Source organism: Vanacampus margaritifer, chromosome 2 (genome assembly GCF_051991255.1).
Source record: "Vanacampus margaritifer isolate UIUO_Vmar chromosome 2, RoL_Vmar_1.0, whole genome shotgun sequence".
In the NCBI taxonomy this organism is placed as follows: domain Eukaryota; kingdom Metazoa; phylum Chordata; class Actinopteri; order Syngnathiformes; family Syngnathidae; genus Vanacampus; species Vanacampus margaritifer.
Window position 1 is genome coordinate 34,261,153 of NC_135433.1, and position 22,857 is coordinate 34,284,009.

Sequence of the window (22,857 nt, forward strand, 5' to 3'; positions counted from 1 at the left end):
ACATTTTGGGAAAGATTTTTGGCAAGAAACATGAAAGTTGGTGCCCATCGGTTGCTTTCGCCGGCCGGATGTGGCGGCCAGATCTGGCCCCTGGGCCTTGAGTTTGACACCTGTGTGTGCAGTAGGCCTTATGTCAAAAATGGCTGTACTCTTTGATGGATGAAAATGGGTGGACTTATCTAATTAATTCTTATTCCACCAGCGCAATATTAATCAGAACATAGTATTCAACTAATGGGGCACACAAAACATATTAAAAAGATTATTTTTTTAAATATATTTTTTACTTGACTTCTACTTACAGTTGTGAAAACACCCACTTCAGGAATACACACCTTAATATTGTTTTTTTGGCATTCCAAAATGCAACCAGAAGGGTGTTGTAAAAGGTCTAAAGTAAGGTCTCTCTCTCTCTCTCTCCCTTTTACTCTTTGTCCCCCTCCCACCTCTACTGGCTGAGAGTAACCAGATATAAGCAAGGGGCCAGTGGGCTGAAGGACACACAAGGCTAACACACAACCGTAGCTAGAAAGCAGCAAGAAGGGGAACCCTCGTGGGTGTCCAAAGTACCATTGAAGATTTGAGCTGTTTGAAAGACAAGGTAGGATTTGAAACATTTTGGAGTATGAGTAAATTGTGCTATAAGGCAACGATATGAGTCCAAATTAGGGGCATAAATGGTGACTCGATATATACTGGATTTATATGTGTGTACCATATATTTGTTTCTATATTATATGTCAATATATATATTTCAATCATGTCGAAGTGTCTTGTTTCTTCGTTGTCTATGAACGTACCATAAATATATCAAAACAAACCCTGCTTTGGCCATGTGTTTGAAAATGAAAGCGTTTAAATTTGAACTAAATTGAAAGCGAAAATTCGAGAACGCATAAACTTTGTTAAAGAAACCTGAACAGTTGGCAACTTGTCCGCGTATCGCGTTGCCAAATCAAAAAAGGTGCCACAAGCCCGCTAGTCCCCGATGAACTACGGCGGCTAGCCGCTGTACACCCCCCGTTAGCTACCTCAGTGCGACCTTCCAGCTCCGAGGTTACTGTGTCACTAGGTAGACATTACACTTCTCATGGATGTCTTCTGACCTTGCTGCTAGATAAGATATATTTATTCCGTGCCCACTAGTACCTACAGGTCACAAGCAAGAATGCAAAAACAGGTGTTTATTTTCTCAACTTGGCCATGTGAAGAAGGAGACCGGACCGGGGGCTTTAGTCGGAAGTCATGTTGTTTGGACAAGTAGCAGGTGAACTTGACAAGTTGGTAATGGAAACATACTGAAACTAGTAACTAGACTCGGCTCCATGCCAGGCGCAGTGTAAAGAGCGGAGTGTAAAGAGCGGAGTGTAAAGAGCAGCTCAGGAGACTATTACATTGAATCGGTATTTATTTCTATTGTGCCAATTGTGCTACTTTTTCCAAGGTCATTGTTGTCTATCTGACACCCCAAAAGGCACTCTCAGGTCACTGTTTAAACCTTCTGTCCACTAATTTGGGCTTGGACAATTCCCAGAAGATGGGATTTGCCTGTCTCACTGTCCTACTTTTTTGGTCGTACTTTCTCATGCTTTTCCCCCAATGTGACTCTCACATGATTTACCCCTGCACAATGTCTCGGGTGCGCCCCTAACCCCGCTCCCACTCTGCTCTGCAGCTAGCTTCTTTAATTAATTTCTTTCCCCTTCACCATCTCTGTCACTCTCTCACCCCCCCATACAGTCAAACCTAGGCTCAGAAACGACCCTGTAAACAAACAAATCGGTTTAATGACTATGGGGAGAGATTTGTTTTAAAATTATTTACACAAATATATTCGTGATTCTCACGACCCATAAATAATGTGTCCATGATTTTCCAATGTGTTTTTCAGATCCACAAATATGTGACGATTTACACGTTTGTTAATGTTTTGTGAGCATTTATCATTTGTAAATATCCATTTCAATTCTGCTTGTGAACTGTTGAATGTGCATTTGTGGATCAGCGGCCATGTAAATGTATTTTTAAGACAAATGCCACACAGTTTCAAGTTATTCACCCCCACACACACGCTACACACGCACGGTCCCATTCATGTGTTGAAAGAAACGCCATCCCTCCTCCGTCCGCTAGGAGGCAATGTTACCTCATAGAACGATCCATCTCCTATTTCTCATTGAAAAATTGGAAACTGAAAAACGTCAAATGTACCTTTTATCAGTTTTTTTTTAATGTGGGAAACAAAATATGACCGGAATTTGTTTCCCTCAAGCTTGTTTTTCTTTCACCTGGAAGTCCTTTTATCGGTACATTGTAGAAGAAGAAATAGTAACAAGGTGAACGTCTTCCTGGCAACAGTGGCAAGGCAATGTATTGATTAAGCATTAATATAAACCTTCTGATGTTTAGAAACGGATGGATGGACATACATATACAGGTAGTCCTCGAGTTTCGTCGTAGGCGACCTACGTTGTTTCGACTTTATGGCGCCCGTGCCTTGTCTGTAGCACCTTCTTTTTCGTTAATTTCACACAGTAATCACGCCATTTTAAAGTTATATAAAGTTGTGTTGTCACATCAGCAGGTCGGCTCGCTTTCAGGCACGTCACATTTCCGTGTTAAAGTTTGAATTAGCTCAACTCTGCCGTCCATCAGCAATGAATATCCATGCGGAAACTCAAAATATTGGTCTTCCGGGTCGCGCAAATATGTTCTTTAAAATTACTGTACAAAGCATTTTAATGTACATATGAACTTGAACAGTGAAATCCGACTTAAGTTGAAATTCGGGTTACATTGCTGTTGTAGGAATGCAACTCAGCCGTAACTTAGTCCTCTAGTTACGAAAATTCACCTTACGAACATTCACAGATACAAACAAATGCTGACTGGTCCATAAATGCCATGAAATGCCATTTTGGACTCACAAGTTCATATTTTTAATTGAGCACCACATTATACATTATGATGACTTGACGGTACTGGAGTGTAGTTCCCCTTTCTGCCACAACCACACCGAGCAGCATCGCCATCACTCTCTCTCTCTCTCTCTCTCTCTCTCTCTCTCTCTCTCTCTCTCTCTCTCTCTCTCTCTCTCTCTCTTTCTCTCTGTCTGTCTCGCTCGCTCGCTCAATCAACATGAGATGCACTTGCACAAGGGGAAGATGCTTTTTCCATGCATCCCAGCTTGCCCGATGACTGCTCAGTCCAGAGGAGTCCATTGGACTTTTTACTGTATTTTTTAAATTCTGGGCATCCTCTGAATAGGTCACGATAAACCTCTCATGCTTTTTGCCTGGTCACCGTTTTATTTTTATTTTTTTTGTGGGAAGGGAGACTTTTTTGGGTCTGTCAGTTGTGGTCTGTTAAGCAGTCTTCTTGATTCCCCCCCCCCCCCCTTTCTCTTAGTATTATTATTATTACATATATATATATATATATATATATATATATATATATATATATATATATATATATTTTTTAACTTGTCTTAGTTTGTTTGTTAATTAATAAAGTGTTTTGAGGTTTTCAGAGGTTGAAGTTGACACGACGTGAATCCTGGTGACGATTGATATCATTTTTGTGTCATTAAGCGATGTTATTTTTTGTACTTTTACCGTGCTCATAAGTTTCAAGCACTACTGTAATGTGTGCTTACTGTACTTGGTCCCAGTTTTATACTAGCTTTGCTTGCCAAATAGTCAAGATTTTATGGCTCTAGTGATCCCTCTGAACTGCCCATCAAGCATTGGTCCCACAAGGGTGTGACACAACTTGGCTTATTATCTTTGATTGACACACGCCAGTTGAAAGTTCACTGAACGTAGATACAGCACATGTCTCACCAAACTAAAGCAGCCAGATGGTCACCTTATGGATAAGTGGTCAACTCATACGCAGTATTAAAAGTAGTTTTTGGCAATTTTAAAAATGTCTTTGTTCTGTTTATAGTGTTTATTGGCAATGGCAGCATGCCTGTCAATTGAGAGTGAAAAAAACAGATAATCTGATTAAAGTATTAGCTTGGTTAAAGCGCGGTATGTTTGGCACGTAAGATTAAAGACATTTCTCTACCAGTGACCAATTAGCTTTAGCTAAAGCAGGTCATTTTTGTGTAAAGTGCATAGCTTCCAACTGTATACAGCAACCATTGCCCTGAATAGGGAACATGTCTTCCCTGTGCTGTATTTACATTGTATCACAACAAGTCAAGGTTACAGTCAAGGGACTACTGTGGCTGTGTTAGGCAATAAATGTAACCAACCGACTCATAGCAGGTCAAAATGTACACTAAGCAATTGTGTGACATCATAAATATAGGTAGACTTGATTTATTATATTTGAGTAATGCACATGTAAATGTTCAGTCCTGGAAACACACTGTTGCAGTTGGCAAGACTTTGGTTCAGTAAATTAGGCCAGACCTGCTGTTTGCACGGTCATTTGTGGCCCCTTGGCATTTGCCCACACGAGCTCTCCTCACGCAATGTCCAGCTTTCAGTGGAGCTCATAAATTGGTCTGTAGAGGTCATTAAGTCTCTCTGCCATTTTGCTGAGGAGCACACACACTTCTCCAGGCTTGAATCCACAAATGTTGTATTTGAAGTGCTTTGTTTCGAACAAAGGTCACACACTATGATGCTCACGTTCAATGATTATTGAGATATGTTGAGAAAACCTGTTGGCTTGGTTTCAATTTCCCCCCTGGGTCAGACCGCGGGTTGTTCAGGCTGATGTCTATTCTACTCACTAGAAGTCAAGGTCAAAGTTCAGTGGTTGGTTTACCAGTACTGACTTAAGGGAGTATTACAAATAGGTGAGAAGCAAGCTTATTTTTGTTAGAGGATCTGTTTAGAAATGCTTTGAAAGAATTAGTATCTCCTGGGCATAGTGTCACAGTGAGAGAGTTAAACAATAATCTTCTCAAAGAGCTCTACCCTCTATGCTAACTTGTCCACTAGTAACACAAGTGTGATTAACTTTCTCAGTTGCTTACACCAACACATGATTTTGACACACTTTTTGGGGGATACAGCATGACTACCTGCTGATGAATAGTAGTTTATTCTAGTCCATCACATGTGCACTGACTCAAGTACGGGTGAAACAAAAAATGTTTTGAACCGTAAAATCTTTTTTTGACTTAAAAGATACCACTGGAGAGTATCAAACGGAAACAAATTGAATCGTTCCACTTGGAAATATATTGAGATACATGTCAAATTGCCTTTTATTGGAGATAAAGATCTTAGAATGAAATGACACATTTACAGTAGGTCTGTTGACAAATGTATGTAAAATGACAACAAAAAAAGTAATTTCATCATATCCTCGAGAACTGAGCTCTACCAGATTGAATCAAATGTTAATCCCACTGAGTCGAACTGAATCGAATCGTTCAACTTTCAACGTACCACGTCCTTGAATGTGTGTAGGTCTGGACTCATTGGACGAGCGAGTGTGGGCCGAGGGCTCTATTAAAAGGAATCTTTAACACTGTTACTGTTTTTTGTTTTGGCTAGGTTTCTTCTTCTTCTTCAATTGTTTTATTGCCCTTGGCTTCATATGGCCCTCAAGTGCAACTTTGATTTGGATCTAATGTGATGTGTAACAAGGAGAGCACTGAATAAAGATCTACATAGCCATATTAGCTTCTCCCGTTAGCGTCTAGAAATAGCTACTGATTGATTAGCTGCCAATCACTCAAAAGATGAAGTGTTTTGTGTGTGCAGTGTTTTATGTGTTTACTTACATGCATGTTTTTTATTTTATATTTGTGAGACAGCTATAATGTTAAAGAATGATTTGAAATACAGTCCGTCAACAATGCAACGTTTATTATTGCTTCATCATGCCAAAAGAGTGCTTGAAGTGTGTTTTTAATGGAATTGTGAGCATATGGCTTTACTTTTAGGCCCATTAATTATGTTCAAATGTTACTTTGAACATTGCCTGTACAGTTCACACAGTGAAGGTTTTGTAGCTTACTGGGATAATTTTGAGCTTTGGAATGAATTATTTCAAATATAATTGATCTCGTTGGGGAATGTTGTTTCAAAAGATGACCAAATCTAAGTCAGACTATCTCCATAGAGCAGATTCTGGTCGATCTACCACAGTAATTACTTTTACCTCTATAGGTCTGCGGTTTGTATTTAATAGGTATCTTACTTGATTTGTTGTTTATCCAAAATTCATCATTGCTTTCATAAGACTGTCCTGAGAAAATCTTTCACTTGACTTGACCCTAGGATACACTCCTCTCAGGCGGTCACTGGTTTTGAATAGAGAAGTATAAATATACATAAGAGTTGCATTTCAGGTCCCACTGTTTTGTTAAATTTGACCCTTTCTTTGCGTCGCCTCAAGCCAGTTATTGCGTTATTGTATCATTCTGCCGTTGGAGTTCCCATGGAGCCTGTGGTGAACAATGTTCTAAACAAGTGTAGTCTTTTGTGTGCTGAAAAAACTGGAAACTGGAAGATTTGTTTGGGGAAGTGGGATGCGACATTGTTCTAATTTGATGATGATTATTATTATTATTATTATTATTATTATTATTATTATTATTATTATTATACTAACTAATCTGTTTCATGTGATCATTTTTTGGTTGTCTAATCCAAGTCTGCTGTGGGACATGAATTGTTTGTTTTACTTTATTTTTTATTTTTTTAGTGTTCCGTCAAGCAACAATGGACCAGGCAAGGTCAACAATAACTAAGATTGTGAGTATTTTTACATTCATTGTTACAGACTTGTCTTGATGTTTATACAGCATAGCTGGTGCTTTCTTTGATCCTTTACAAAATGAAACATCCCAATAAATCGCTACCTAAAATAAACAGATGCAGCTTTCAGTGAAGCCAAATTTGCAGTTTAATATACTATAAGACATAGTGATGGGATATTAATTAAAAGAAAAATCTTCACAAATTTTGTTGCATTACAATTTTGCAGAGATCTAAATTGTCAAGTGTTGTGAAGGTGCAATTTTACAACAACATTCAAAAAAAGAGAAAGGTCCTAGCACAAAAGATATTTTGACAAAGTGTTATACCATATTTGGTCACTAGAGTTCGCCATATCTGATTTAGCCAAAAACTATTTTACACATAGTTTCACACGATCATAACTTTCCAATACTGTCTGCTTGTTGGCAAACATAACTAATTGCTGATTGGGGCCACATATATATATTCAGTAACAGCTTCACATATGTGTTGTCTAGAAAGTAACACTACCTGAGGCTGTGACCATTATCAAACTGTATGGTTCTAATGTTAGGATGGAAGAAGTTAGGTCCCGTAACAGCATGTAAGTGTATTATACCATTTTGGCCTAAAGCACCTGGCAAAATGTGCTTTAAAATCACCCCCTTATAACATGACGTTTTCTTGGAAATTCAACATTATTGTCAACACCTACTAAATAATTGATATCTGAACCCCATGTAGCAGACAAAACATACAGTAATTCCAAAAATAATTTAAGAGATTACGTGGCTTCCACATGAACCCCACTACCCATTATTATAAACCTTCCATATATAAAAACAAAACAAAACAAAACAAAAACTTTACTCAATAAAAGCCAATAAAACAAACAAAATAATGTATGAATGCGAATTAAACAGTTTTCTCAAACACATTTCACAAGAGGTTGGCAATAAAGTGGCACTTCCCCAAAGATGCACTTTCTCACGTGCAAGAAAATCAGTATTATCAATATATATAATATATAAAAATCAAGTGTCTATACAAGAGCAGCATGCAGGGCCGGTCCAACTCTTGCCCACCCTTGTATTTCTAGCCTGGCAAGCCACACCCACTTTCTTTTTCTGGACAAACGTCCGTAGACAGCAATTCGGCACCGGCTGAAAACAGGCCGGCCATTCAAATTTGTCTATTTACGTGAAGTCGTCCTCGTGAGCAACGTCACTCTTCAACTTTTCCCCGCAACGACATAAGTCATTCACTACTTTCTCTCTTCAGTTAGTAGCCATGTTGGATATTTACTACGTCTCCGCAAAAAAAAAAAAAAGACTTATACGAGTCGCTTTTCTGATGTCACATCCGCTCTTCGCTCATTGGTTCATTCCACTGTCTGTTAGCTCAGATTTGCCCCACCGCAGAAATGCGACTCACTCGCGAGTGAATCTGGGTTTCCAGGCTATGGGGTATATGCCACGGAGGAGGCGGGACTTCTGACTTCCTGGTTTTCACACATCAGCTTTGGTTCCGTTTCCGTGGGCTGCGTCCCAGTCTTGCGCTTCCGCCTTTGTGCCCCTCGGTTGCGCGTTCCCGTCGACGGGTGCGAGTGTGTAGTGTGTCTGTCTCAGTTTTCTGAAGCATTTCAGAGAGTTGAGACGCTTTGGCGGGAGCATGCGGTTGGGTTGCGCAGGGGTGGGGGTGCGAGTGTTGGAACGCGGCCATCAGTGGCCGGAAACACTGATGTGTGAAACCCGGAAGTCCATGGCATCTACCCCATAGTAGTTCTGCCACTGATGTTATTGCTTCAGTTTGCTGTCTATATTGTAAATGGATTAATGGGCTGCTCCCTCTAAATTGTGGACCAGTCTTTTGGGTAAAAAATAAAATAAAATAATAATTAAATAGCACCACATCAGCCCCAAAAGACGCTGGCCCATTGACGTCAATTTCAGAAAATGTGCAGGACCACCTTAGGCTAAGTTCACACTGTAGGTCTTTATGCTCAATTACGATTTTTTGGTGGAATCCGATTTTTTTGGAGTAAGCGTTCACATTACCTATTAATTGCGACCTCAGTCTGTCTGCTGTGTGGACGTAATGCGTCCCCAAAGTGACCCGCATGCGCAGAAGAGGATAAGTCACTGACAACGCTGTTTGCCGTCGTCGGGGCTCATATTTTTACCATCTCTTATCTACAGAGGAGTGATGCAGGAGGTGGTTGAAATAATATTTTGTGAAAATGAGGTGAGCCTGTTCAGCGCCTCATCTCACGTAGACCTCTCCTTTTTTTCTCTCCCTAACGATGACGTCACGTCATTGCCACGCGTAATAAATGAGCCGTCTGCGTGGCTAAATTACGAATATCACCACCACAAATGCCATCTTTATACTTCATATTTCAAGTGGGATTAAATTAGTCAAATATAAAGTCACAACATGTTACTCGAAACAACTTTGCCAATTCACGTAGGTCTCCCGAACCGTGCGTACCTCGCGGATGCGTCAAGTATAAATAATGCTCAATGTCCCGCCCGCGTGGAGCGCATATTGGCTTTTTGATGAGGTCAAGGTCGGATATATGCGATGGCCTATCCGATCTAGGACCACATATGTCGGATGTGAAAAAATCGGAATTGAGCCGATCAGACTGACATAAAAAAGACAGATACAGGTCGCATTTGGGCAAATATGTATGATCTATGATTTAGGTGAGGGATGAATTTTGATGATCATAAGGGCCACAAATGTTTTATTCACGATGCACCCCACCGCCCACTACCACCCTCAGAGAGTCATAACTATCGTTTATAATGAAAAGAAAAAATAGAAAAGTCAGAAACTGTTAATAATTGATTGAACTACATTACACCAGCAAGGATATAATAATAATAATAATAATAATAATAATATATTTTAATTATTATAATTTTATAAAGTGTATGCACCAGAATACTTATATTGCTTATCTAAGTAGTTTCCATATAAATGAATGATAAGGGCGGGCTTTTGTTTTGTTTGTTTGTTTTTTACGGCTCCACAATATCCATCAAACAAGTAAATGATTACTTTAACTCAAAATTTGGCCAAATTATGATTCATTTTGTCTTTAAATATATTTCTGTTCATCTGTTCAATTTAGATGGATGTAATCAAATGAAATGGAAAATAATCTGTAATCTATAGATTGAATTGATGTCAAATGCAAATCTACGTATGATGCAGTGTTCCAGTAATTAGGTAAAGTAGCACAAGAATACTCATTTGCCTGTGACTCAGATCAACAGGATAATCAAGACGGTTGGTGTTATCTTGTCAATCATGTCCCATCTCAATTGATGTCAGACTTCAAAGAATCTTCTGAAATCATAAACCTTAATCACTAAATGTACCAGTTGTCTAATTTATGTTCTTCTCCTTCTGCTGTAGTTTAATGGCGAACCGCATTCGTACACACGTTTCAACTTAACCCAGAACATGGAAGGTGACAACAGTCACGTGGAGATGAAGCTTTCGTCTGACATGGATGAAGAAGTTGGTGGAAATGGAGTGGGGGCCCACCTCAATCATAACTCCAACCACAAATCCTACATGACTTCAAAATTTGGACGCACACCAAAGAATCTTTGCTATATGGTTGCTACTATCCTCCTCATCTTTATTATTGGTAAGTTGGGATTGGTGAATGGAGTAGATGGCATCATTTTGTTTCCTATGTTAAATTTGGCTTTAAACCCGTTTTGGCGCTCGATCCTCATAGATTAGAAATGATTTTTCAATTTTCAATGAGGTTGGGATGTTGTGTAAAACTATAAAAACAGAATACAATGATTTGCAAATCCATTTCAATCTATATTCAATTGAATACGATACAATTGACAGGCACACGAGCACATCTTCATTTTCACTTACTGAGTGTTGTTCAAAGGAAAGGTGATGCAATGCAGTGGTAAACATGCCTCTGCCCCAGCCATTAGTTGGGTTGTAATCAGAATTAAGAAAAACTCAATTCATTTTTGAACCTGTCTTTACAATCAGGTATTTGGCTTATTGTCTGAAATATAAACTGCTAGTGGCAGTTTTTTTGCATCTTCTAAGGTTCTAATTGAAGTTATGTGATCTGCACAGTATGGCTAGTTGGTCCATCCATCCATCCATCTACTACTATTGCTTATCCGAGGTCGGGTCGTAGGGGCAAGAGCTTTTAGTAGGGAAGCCCAGACTTCTCTCTCCCCAGAGACTTCAACCAGCTCCACCGGCGGGATCCCAAGGTATTCCAAGGCCAGCCGAGAGACATAGTCTCTCCAGCATGTCCTGGGTGGTCCCCGGGGCCTCCCGCCGGTGGGACATGCCCGGAACACCTCTCCAGGGAGGAGTCTAGGAGGCATACCAACCAGATGCCCAAGCCACCTCAGCTGGCTCCTCTGAATGCAGAGGAGCAGCGGCTCGACTCTGAGTCCTTCCTGAATGACCGAGCTTCTCACCCTCTCTCTAAAGGAGAGCCCGGACAGTTTGCGGAGGAAACTCATTTCAGCCGCTTGTATACGGGATCTTGTTCTTTCGGTCACGACGCACAACTCGTGACCATAGGTGAGGGTAGGAACGTAGATCGACTCAGCTCTTGCTTCACCACAACGGACTGATACAGAGTCCGCATCACTGCAGACGCTGCACCGATCCGCCTGTCGATCTCCCGCTCCATCCTGCCCTCACTCGCGAACAAGATACTTGAACTCCTCCACTTGGGGCAGGATCTCATCCCCGATCCGGAGAGGGCACACCACCCTTTTCCGACTCAGGACCATGGTCTCGAATTTGGAGGTGCTTATATTCATCCCAACCGCTTCACACTCGGCTGTGAACCGCTCCAGTGAGAGTTGGAGATCACGGCTTGAAGAAGGCAACGGCACCACATCATCTGCAAAAACTAGAGATGCAATGCTGAGGCTACCAAACCGGACCCCCTGCGCCTAGAAATTCCGTCCATAAAAGTTATGAACAGAATCTGAGACAAAGGGCAGCCTTGGCGGAGTCCAACCCTCACTGGAAACAAATTGGACTTACTGCCAGCAATGCGGACCAAACTCTGACACCGGTCGTACAGGGACCGAACAGCCCGTTAGCTAGTTGGTGATGCAGCAAAATGACAAAATACTCCACTGACTCAAGGTTGGGGTGTAATTCAGTGCTCAGATGGATTTTTATTTTATTTTAAACTACAATACTGCTTCTTTCAGGGTACTTGATTGGCTACTTGGTCCATCGCAAAAGAGATTTGCCTGACAGCTGTGCAACCTCTGTGGAAAAGTCCGATGAGCCCGTCGCGCACGAGATGGGAGCTGCTCCCCTCATGGCCTGGAGTGACGTCAAGAATGCATTTGCTCAGAAATTGAGTGCCTCTAACTTCCAAACTGCGTTCAGGTGAATGTAAAGACCGCCCATACCTTACTCATGAGAGTTGCTGTGAAACAGTTCACAAAATTAGAGAAATTTGTATCAGAAAACACACACACATACATACTGTACATATTCAGACCATAACACATTTTCAATATTAGGGTTATGGTCAAAATTATAAAAAAAAAAATATATATACTCAAACACATACTCAGTTTTCAAACCTTTTTCTTTTTTTTTTTTTTTTTTTGAATTTCCTAGGGAAGTGTCAAGTGCCAGCCATCGGGCTGGTTCCTCAGGTGATGATGCTTTGGCAGACAAGGTGATCAAGAAGTTTCAAGGGTACGGCATGAAGACCTGGACCGACGAGCACTTCATTAAAGTTCAGGATCGACCACTTAATGGCTTCAACAAAGTTATTTTCAAGAATGGCACAGAAGAGCGTCCAGAAGGTTTTCTGTCCTACAGTGCTAATGGAAATGTAACGGTAATTAATCTAAGGCCACTTCATTTTTTTCCTTTTCCTTTATTGAAAATAAATTTGATGTCTGTGGTGCAAAACAAACTACAATTACTGCATGTGATGCCACAGCAATAGTAAGCGATGAATGTATTTTTGTCTCATCCAGGGAGCTGTCCTGTATGCCCACTATGGACAGGAAAGTGACTTTAGATTGCTGCGGGACAGAGACATCAGCATGAGTGGAAGAGTTATGTTGATCCAAGCTGGAAAGATCAGCTTTGCGGAAAAGGTGGGCTGGTACTAGTTGTTAAACCATCTCCCAAACTGCAATTGTGTTTTATAACCTGCACTATGTAAATAACTGCTTTCATTTGTGTTTCCAGGTAGCAAATGCTGCCAAAATGAAGGCCTCTGCTGTACTGATCTACCAAGACCCTACTGATTATCCTTTTGAAGCAACCGCTGAGCTCTTTGGACATGTGAGTCTAGACAGTGGACAGTTGAGAACATATTTGTGCTAATTGCAACAACAGGGTGTACGGTTAACTTGTTTGATTATGATGTAAACATATTACAAACATTAAGCTTAATATGCACTGCAACTGTGCTACACCATCACACGTATGGGTAGAGATTTGTCTCAAAAATATTCACACAAATAAATTCTTGATTTTTCAGTTTTTGTTTTTAAGATCTACAAACATTTTCTTGATTTCTATAGCATACATGGTACCATTTGTTTTAAGGGCACTCAAAATCACCAACAATGCACTCTGAAAAGTAGTGAACATCGATGTTCACTCAACCGGGTTGATATAGACAGCAATGCATTGTGAGTATGAAAAAAAAAAAAAACATGGCGTGAGCGACAGCGCAAGCGCTGGTATCAAATCCGATGCATTAAAATATACTACGAAAATAATTAATTCATTTTAGTTGAAAATATGTACAACAAAAGAAATAAAGTACAGTTTTAAAACATTTTCATTCACAATAAATAGTCAGTGATTTATGCGCCGGTGCGTCGTAAGAGTTACAGAGGTCACAAGTAGTGAGCTGGCTGTCCGAATCGCCAAACAGAATGAGGGCACTACATGTTAAGCCACTATATAGTGAAGGGCTGTTTAGTGAATGAGGGGTTAGGGGACAAGGGTGGACATACAGACACATCCACTGTCTTGATGTTCGTCTCAAAAATAAATGCACGTGCGCAACGAGCCACAAACTCGCAAGCAAAAGTCATGGAAAATGCACACACAAAATTTAAATAATACATGAGAAAATCGTGGATATATTTGTGGATCTGAAAAACACGTGAAAATCGCGAAAAAGTTTGTGCATCTGAAAAACGTGAAAATCGCAAAAATGTTTGTGGATCTAAAAAAAACTGAAAATCACAAATTTATTTGTGTGAATTTTTTCGAGACAGATCTCTTCCCATTCACATGCATACAAATAGTCGATTGTCCTTGTATGCGAAATGCGGTGCTTGTAAAAAAAGAAAAAAAGAAAAAGACAACGAGATGTATCTGAAAATGTTCCTAACCTTGCTGTGTCTTTTTCTCTCTGTCGCTTGTTTCCTCTCTCAGGTCCATTTGGGTTCAGGGGATCCCTATACCCCTGGCTTCCCCTCATTTAACCATACCCAATTTCCACCTGCTGTGTCATCAGGTCTGCCAAGTATCTTGGCTCAAACTATCACTTCACAAACAGCCAGCAGCATTCTTCGGTAAGGCTTACAAAGCAGTTAAAACAGTTCAAGTTAAAGGGATCCTTTAACATTTGCCATTTTCAGCAGTAAGAAGTTAATATTTTTGTTTTATCCACAATTAATACCTTTAAAAACACATTTTGCCCCATGCTGTCGATTGAAAATGGCATCACAGGTGCTCAGGAAACAGGTAATGACCAATCATGGCCTAAATGTTTCCTGGGTATGGTCATGTGACATTAGCAAACTGAACCATGATTGGTCGTTATCTCTAATTCTCGACAAAATATGATCTTACTGCTGAAAATGACTAAATGAGTCAAGTATCCTTTCAAACAGCTCGAGGAATGATAAATGCATATAACAGGAGTGTCCAGACTTATTTCTTCAAGGGCCGCATACAGAAAAATTGAAGGCCGCAACAGTCCCTTTGGAATTCTTCAACTTCACTTTATTATAAATGCTAAAACTTATCCATCAATCAATTATACTGCCTATGGTTTTATTTATAGTTATTCTAAAAACCTGCCTCATCAGAGAGTTGACAAGGCAAATAGTTGAGGATTTTTCTGGATTTTGGGGTGACCTGTGGCCCTCCATCCCACTAGAATAGATCCGTCCTTGCACTGTAGGGATGCAAGGATAACTGCAATATCGTGATATCGCGATATTAAAACTGCCGCAATATCGTCGTCGTCATGTCACGATATTAAAAGCAGCACATCTGTTAAAGTCAGGTTGAGTTGCATTTGTGCAGTTCTAGCACCCTCTGGTGGCTAGTTTTTTAGTACAGTTTAATTTTCAAAAGGCATGTTTTGGCCCTTCAATGTTAAAAAGCCACGCTAATAGTCAGATGAACGTAATATGCTTGTGAACCGAGTCAATATGTGGAGGAACTCAAATATGTGCGTGCATTAGCAAGTAAGTGCCTCAATATTAAGTGTTATTAGCGATTGTAGGTGGTTTATATGCATTGATGTTGTACAAAAGCACAATTTTGTGTTTTTTTAGTATGAGGTAAAAAAAAATTACAATATTGTGACCTTTTGATTGTAGCACCCTATAATGTAATATCAGAGCCAATAATGTAATAATTTAACCAATAATGTAATTTATAAAATACTGACAGATATTATAATATTTTTTTTATCAGTAAAGTAGTACCTTATTATTGTACATTCTTATATCATAACCCAGACGTCTTTATAGCAGAGTTGGACCCTGACGCGTCCAAAGGCAGAGCAAACTTTTTTTTAAACTTTATTATTTTTTTCACCAGGGCATTATGATGAAAAATGTTGCTATTGTTCTAACTATGAATAGTTTCTTCGCACCTTTGCATATCTAGAATAGCTGTATGTGAAATATCGTTTGTAGTAGCAGTCATAGTAGTATGCGGGTGTTGCAACAATTCCTATTTTTCTACACACATACTATTCATACAACCACCCCCCCCCCTTTTTTTTGTTTTTGTTTTTGTTTTTGGGGAAGAGCGTTGTGAAACTGTGTCAAATGTTATCTTTAGTCAATTGTCCCATGGGCCACTAAAAACTGGACAGCCACAAACAAATGTACTTTATGCTCTCCCACAGACAGCTGGGGGGTAAGAAGGCACCAGAAGAGTGGGGAGTTTTCTGCAATCTTGGTAATGAAACTGATCTCATTACTGTGGAGGTGAACAACGTTCTTACTGAGAAAAAGATCAACAATGTCTTTGGAGTCATCGAAGGCTTTGTGGATGCAGGTGTTTGTGAAATTGTATTCTCCGAGAGAGATACTGAACATAATTATCCTAATAATAATAATAATGATGTGTATGCTAATACTAATCCATATTGAATGCCTGTGTGTTGACTATAGATCGATATATGGTTATTGGTGCCCAGAGGGATGCCTGGGGTCCAGGTTTTGCTTCGTCGACTGTTGGCACCGGTGTTCTGTTGGAAATGGCTCGTTCAATCTCAGACATGCTAAAGAAGGGTAAAATGTTTTTGACTTCTGCTGTTTAGTTAGTGTGCTATTGCTGAAACCCTGACAACGACGAACCCTGTTTTTATCCTTTAAATAGACGGGTTCAAGCCAAGGCGGAGCATTGTGTTCGCAAGTTGGAGTGCTGGAGAATATGGAAGCGTTGGTGCCACCGAGTGGCTGGAGGTGGGAATGACACTTTTTTGTGCGCTTCTCAAGCATCATCTCTGTCAAGTTAATGATACAATTGTACAGTGATATTAAATGTGTATACTCTGATCTGTTTCTTGTTTTCAGGGCTATCTTTCTTCTCTTAGTACGAAAGCCTTCTCTTACATCAACCTTGATGGCATTGTAGCTGGTATGTATCAGCATTGCAAATCCTCATTTGTAAATTTTTTCTAAGTGAATATAATAATATGTAATATGTATTATAATAATATGAATAAATAAACTCCTTTCCAGGTCACAAGAATTTTAAAGTAGCAGCAAGTCCTATGATGTACAGCTTGATTGAACGCGCTCTCAAAGAGGTAAATCTGGACTAGTAAGATATTTTAGGAGTTCACAAGATGATTGTAACATTTTACATATAACAATACATGCAATGTTTATGCCTCAGGTGTTCCTCCAGGATAAGTCCCTCTTTTCTCAATTTGGAAACGGCAACTGGGAATCGAACGTGTATGTTGAGTTATATGTGCAGTACATCTGTGTGGTATCACACTGTTGCTTGCAATGTGTTGGCTTGCTGTCTTGAGCTCCACATTGACAAATCTTTATGTCTATGTAGGTTGGAACCTCTGAAGCTGGACAATGCTGCTTATCCTTTCATCGCCTTTAGTGGCATTCCGTCCCTGTCATTTCGATTCACTTCTGGCAATTTAGTAAGTCGGCGCCTCGACATACAGTAAATAACCATATATGCTCTACTACAGTATCTCTAGTCCAAATATGTGTTATTTATTTGATGTATTTCAATTGTGCTCCTTCCCTAGGACAATCCTTATTTTGGCACATTGCTGGATACCCAGGAAAAGTTGATTACTGTCACGTCCAACCAGCATCTGCAGCTGGCGGAAGCAGCTGCCAAGTTTGCAGGTCACATAGTGCTGAGGTTGGTCCACGACCATTTGCTGCAGATGGACCTGTTCAAGTATGACAAGATTATTCGTATTCATGTGGCGCAGATTAACAGGAAAGTCAACACTGTACAGAGGGTAGGTGTCCATTTGATCAGTTTGCTAATTTGAGTGGAGCTGACTCAGCATATCAATACAATCGACCTTTTAAAGGAACTTTCATTTGATTTTAGTTTATGTTGAGTATGGCGCCGCCATATGGACAAAAGCCGTAATGTTATGCCTGAAGGAAGACCACATTTCCCATAAGGACAAGAGCATTGCGACGTTTTTTTCTGTGCGTCGACATTCAAATTGACTTCCGTCTTTGTAACAAATGGGTAAAGGGGGAAGTGACGCAGGCCATAAAGCAGTTAACACATTTGTAGATTTATGTGTGGCAGTGTTCCTACCATCCTCCTCAAAGTTGCTTAGTGGCAGTAAAAATGATAGAGACCCCCTCAGGCCATGCCAAAGGTACCGTTCAACTAGTTTGAAGTCGATGTTTCATCAGAAGAGTTATGAAAATATTTTATTTAGGTTGAAAAGTTCCTTAGTGAGAAATAACCACACAAAAAAAGCAATAAACAAAATATTACAAGAATATAGAAAAAAATTGGGCGGTAAATATGAAATCACTTTTGACCAGTTGAAACCAATGAAAACTACTTCTTTTTTTTAATGGTTTACTGGATGAAATCATACATTTTGGGGAAAATTGGATTAATTCTAGACTGAACACTTGAATATTTATTTTTTATTTTTTTAAATCTGTCAAAATATGTCATTAATCAATTTTAGGTAAGGATGGGTGAGTACCAATAACAGTTATTAGTATCTGGCCGATGTACCAGGCCCTTTTTAAAGGTATCGGTCTCACGGCGGTGGCCAATACCAATGTTGGCTGCCCTCAGTTTTATGATCAGGAACTAGAAATTAGGAGAGTAGTAAATGATCATTAATTTCATGCAGTTTTAAGGAAAAATGCTACATTGGGATACATACAGTCGTGCTCAAAAGTTAACATACACTTTTAAAGAACTTCATGTCATGGCTCTCCCGAGCTTCCAGTTATTTCTATAACTCTTATTTTTACTTAAAATGAAATTGTCAAATAAGATCATTGTGCTTATTTTAAGATAGTTATTACTTAATTATCTTATTTGATCAAGCAGTCTTGGCATTGAGTGTTAACAGACAATTTTAAGTACTGTGGGGATTAAAACAAGCATTTCCCACATTTTAAGATGGCAACTAACTAACATCAAAGACCCTGAACTGGGGTTTCATGAGTTTTCTTATTTTAATATTTTGCATAATCTTGTAATAAGATAAATGGAAAAAAATACAAGTATGAAAAATATTTACTAAGCTCATTTTTCCTTCTGTCGGTACCAGCTCAGTGGTCTAGTGGTGCCTACCCTCAGACTTGAAGGTTGTGGGTTCAATTCCTGGCTAGGTCATGACAAAGATAATGGGAGCTGTTACCTCCCTGCTTGACACTCAGGCTAAGTTATGCAAGCGTTAAGAAAAGAAACTACTTCTATTTATTACAGCTTGAAAAACGTTGACATGACTTGTTTTTAGTCTGAAAATACAATTTTTAAGACCGCAGTGGTTGATAAGGGCCTAATATTATTTTCTTATTTTTCAAAATTTTACAGGTAAATTTAAGTAAAATTTTCTTGTTTTGTTGGCAGATTATTTTGCTTATTTAAAGTAATAATTTTCTTATTATACTATTTTTTTCCCTTAAATTTTCTAGTCCTTTTTGCAGTGTATGTTAACTTTTGATCACAAATGTAGGTCTTTCTTTAAATTTGTCTGTCATTGTTTTTTGGTGGTACATTTTAGCTATCAAAAGTACAAGTGGTATTGGTACTTGGTAACAGTATTGTGACAAGAAAAAGTCAAAAAAGTGGTTTCAAACATCCCTATTTTTTAAGCAAGGGGGGCAATTTCATGTAATATCTTTAGTTTCCAATAGAGGTGTTTAATGCACTCCATTAGAGCAAATGAATTATTTTAAGATCGGAATTTTGATTTTAAGAAACGGAAATACCCTTTGTTGACCATTCATTTGCGATCTCCAGTATATTTGAAACATGTCTGTCAATAAAAAAATAAATGCAGAGTGACATCCTGAGCACCATTTCTAAACCTAACCGAGGGTCATGCATCCCATGTGTCCAGATGCAGCCAAATCTGGTTCCCACCTCAGTGCAATGGTTGATGTCAGCCTCTGGCTCTTACAGCCGAGCCTCTCGTAACCTGATGAAAGACATCCAAAACAGTGACTTGAGTCAAATTGAGATGTGCCGCATCTACAATGACCGCATCATGTCGGTAAGTTTCAGCTCCTTCCTGACGTCTGACTTGTGGAAGTCAACGCATGAAAAAGAAAACACATTCATCCTGCGTATCTCCAGGTGGAGAGGAACTTGCTGTCAGCGTACGTGTCTGCTCGAGAAAGCCCTTTCCGCCACATCCTTCTCGGCTCTGGTCCGCACACACTCAAAGGACTGTCCAACCATCTTGATGCCCTGAGGACAGAAAGCCCAGAAGCTGACGTCGACCAGTTCCGCAACCAGTTTGCCTTGGCAACATGGACAATTCAGGGTTGCGCCACTGCATTATCAGGGGACATGTGGTCACTTGATAATGAGATCTAATCTTTTCCTAAGTAATGATAATGATGATCATAATAATAATAATAATAATAATAATCATGGGTAAATAAATAATAGCAATAATATTGATATTGAGAATAATAATACAGTATTTAATAATCCATACCAGGTAAAAGCCACCTCATCTCCCTTAGTCTTTTTTTTTTTTATCACAAACTTTTCACAACACAGTACATTGTCACAGTATAGTATATATATATATATATATATATATATAATTTTTTTTTGATAGGTTTTGTTCTGTTGAAAGAACATTTCAAATTTGTGGTGCTTCATCGATTTGGTGCTATTGTAACCACCTTCAAATGTGAATATTACTTGGTGGTATTACCAAAAGTTGCAAAATTGGAGTCATAACACTAGTATCCGGACTCAGACTTGCAAAACAAATATGGGCATTCTTTTCAATCTATGGTAGTAATTGATTTCCATTTCTTTTAGTGGCACAACTCAAAACCAGTAACACAGTGTTCAAACTTATTAGTAATGTATGGACTGTATTCCTTACTGTGCAGAAATATCCTCCTATACATAATAGCAGGCTTTCTTGAGAGGTCATATGGGAGGCCTGTAGATCAAAGCGAGCATATTGTGAATGGCATCTTTTGATTTGATTAATACTAAGCCTAAAAAAAAAGGAAACAATTCTGAAAAGTCAGAAAAATGAACTTTGAATTATTATTATTTTTTAAACCAGGGAGAGGGCATTTTACCAGGTGGCACTGAAACTGGAGTCTATTTATTGTGTTATTTATTCATCAGTGACAGGGTTCACTATAAAAAATGTTTTAATTGCCTTTTATAGAAAATGTATAATTATCGGGAGCAGTGCCTTCCATAATTATGACAGTTATACTGTCGAAATGACAAAAGCAGCATCTGCTAAAAGAAGTGTACACACACCAACAGCCAGCAGTGAGCACACACACACGAGCCCTCGATTGACGCTGAATCGAAACACGTGCTCTCGTGTGCACTTCTCATCCTGGCGCCATTATCGGAAGCAGCGTCTTCCATAATGTGGAAAACAAGAAGGTAGTTTTTGCCTACCAGTGTGTGTCTGTATCGGAGGCAGTGCCCTCCATATTTCACTGTAGGGGTGGATGTTTGTATTATCGGGGGCAGTGTTTCCCATAATTTTTGTATATATGAAATCAATTACATCAACAGCACAATACATCCTCTTGCTCACCTTTGGATCTTTTTTATGTTTCCCTGTTTATGTGTTTTCTTCCAATGTGCCTGATATTGCGTTTGTGCTCTCAGTTTTTCGTAACTGTTTTGTATTAAGGTGAGGAATCTGAATGGCTAAACTGCACTCTGGCAGCCTTTTCCCCTCATTTCAAATCTAACTGACAGTATGCTGTTTTCTCATGTATATGTTATATGGTAGGGATGTGATTTTCCCCCTCATCGCCTTTGGCGAAGACAAATGTCTCAGATCTGTTTGCTGCAGTTTTTGGTGCCTTTGATTTTGTTAACGAAAGTCACTTGTGCATTTTGTTTCACAAATGCATCGCAGCTTCTTCTACTTGTGGATTTCCAACGGTGCAAAGGTTGGTTTATTCAGTTTTACATTTAGGCACATTCATATATGTTCTGCTAAAATCAAAGTTACAGACGCAAAATGTTATCACACATTTTTACAGACGGTAATCGTTTTGGTGTTCATCAAAAGAGAACTAACTGAATGATAGTGGTTTATATACACAACATTTAAGTAGAGCCAAATTGGGTCAATGTTTTAGTTCACTAATCCTAAAATGATCTGGTGTTCAGTGCTTAAGTAAAAGTTGCCAAATAGCTAATAACGTGCTGATTAAATGGATCAAGTGATCATTTGAAAAACAAAAGAATGTGTTTTGAAAATATCTGTTCACAGCTTTCAAATGTATGCAAGTTTTTGTCATTTTACGTTTCTCTTCTGCAATAAACAATCACATCGCTCTTAGCAGCTTTTAGCTAGTTTGTTCTCTTTTAATAAGTGGTCTTAGGAATGTACAGGTTTGTATCTGCACGATGAGCCTTTTGTGGTCAAGTCAATTATATACAGTAGCCTACTTCTGACTCCATGAAAAGGAAGTATCCTCTGCATACAGTTGCTGTAATCCTTATATGGCAACTTCAAATGTTTCTTAAAGTTGAAAGTTGACATTTCAAATCCACCATGGTAGTGTATAAAAGCGTTTTTTTGTTTACATCATCATACATCAACAAGTTGACTTATTGAAATACACTTCACCCGCTTGTTATGGTTTAGTATGCACATAAATGATCATTAAAAGCCCCAACGGACTACTGAGTAGAAAAATGCACGCGTCAGTGAAAAAAATATCGTATTTGGCCAGATGATGGGGACAAAGTAAACTATACTGTATTATGAGTTCCCGGTCGCGTGTGAGCTGAGCCCAGCACGTTCACACACATCTATGGGTAGTTCAGAACCTGCCATTAACCGAACATGCGTGTTTTTTTTTAAGACATGTAAATAATACATATAAGAAGTTAAAATATTATGCAATACAAACTCACTATAAATCATATTACTGCACTGAATGGAGCCGGCATGTCCCTTTAAGAGTGGGACGAAAGCGTGAATACATTTCAAAGAAGATATTTACAGGCTTGATGTCCCACTTCGTGTTGATTGTAAACATCACCTAAATAGTATAAGATTATAAAACAAGACAACTCCAACATGAAAATCTAATTTGAAGTCGCTATGGCATATTTGACATAACAGGTTTGGTTAAAATAAAATGTTGAAATGTTACACTGTGGACTGTGCACCGAATAC

General features: G+C 39.1%; 1 protein-coding gene across 1 annotated transcript; it reads left to right on the plus strand.

The window, feature by feature from the left end:
* The first annotated feature begins 445 nt into the window (after positions 1 to 445).
* On the plus strand, positions 446 to 22,011 carry LOC144043794 (transferrin receptor protein 1-like). Its single transcript, XM_077557775.1, has 18 exons — positions 446 to 601; positions 6,679 to 6,728; positions 10,140 to 10,377; positions 11,948 to 12,131; positions 12,369 to 12,594; positions 12,737 to 12,859; positions 12,954 to 13,049; positions 14,160 to 14,299; positions 15,874 to 16,025; positions 16,142 to 16,261; positions 16,350 to 16,435; positions 16,547 to 16,610; positions 16,715 to 16,782; positions 16,872 to 16,933; positions 17,043 to 17,136; positions 17,248 to 17,469; positions 19,564 to 19,716; positions 19,800 to 22,011. The coding sequence occupies exons 2-18, from the start codon at positions 6,696 to 6,698 to the stop codon at positions 20,040 to 20,042; spliced, it is 2,304 nt and encodes a 767-aa protein (XP_077413901.1). The 5' UTR covers positions 446 to 601; positions 6,679 to 6,695; the 3' UTR covers positions 20,043 to 22,011.
* The last annotated feature ends 846 nt before the right edge of the window (positions 22,012 to 22,857 follow it).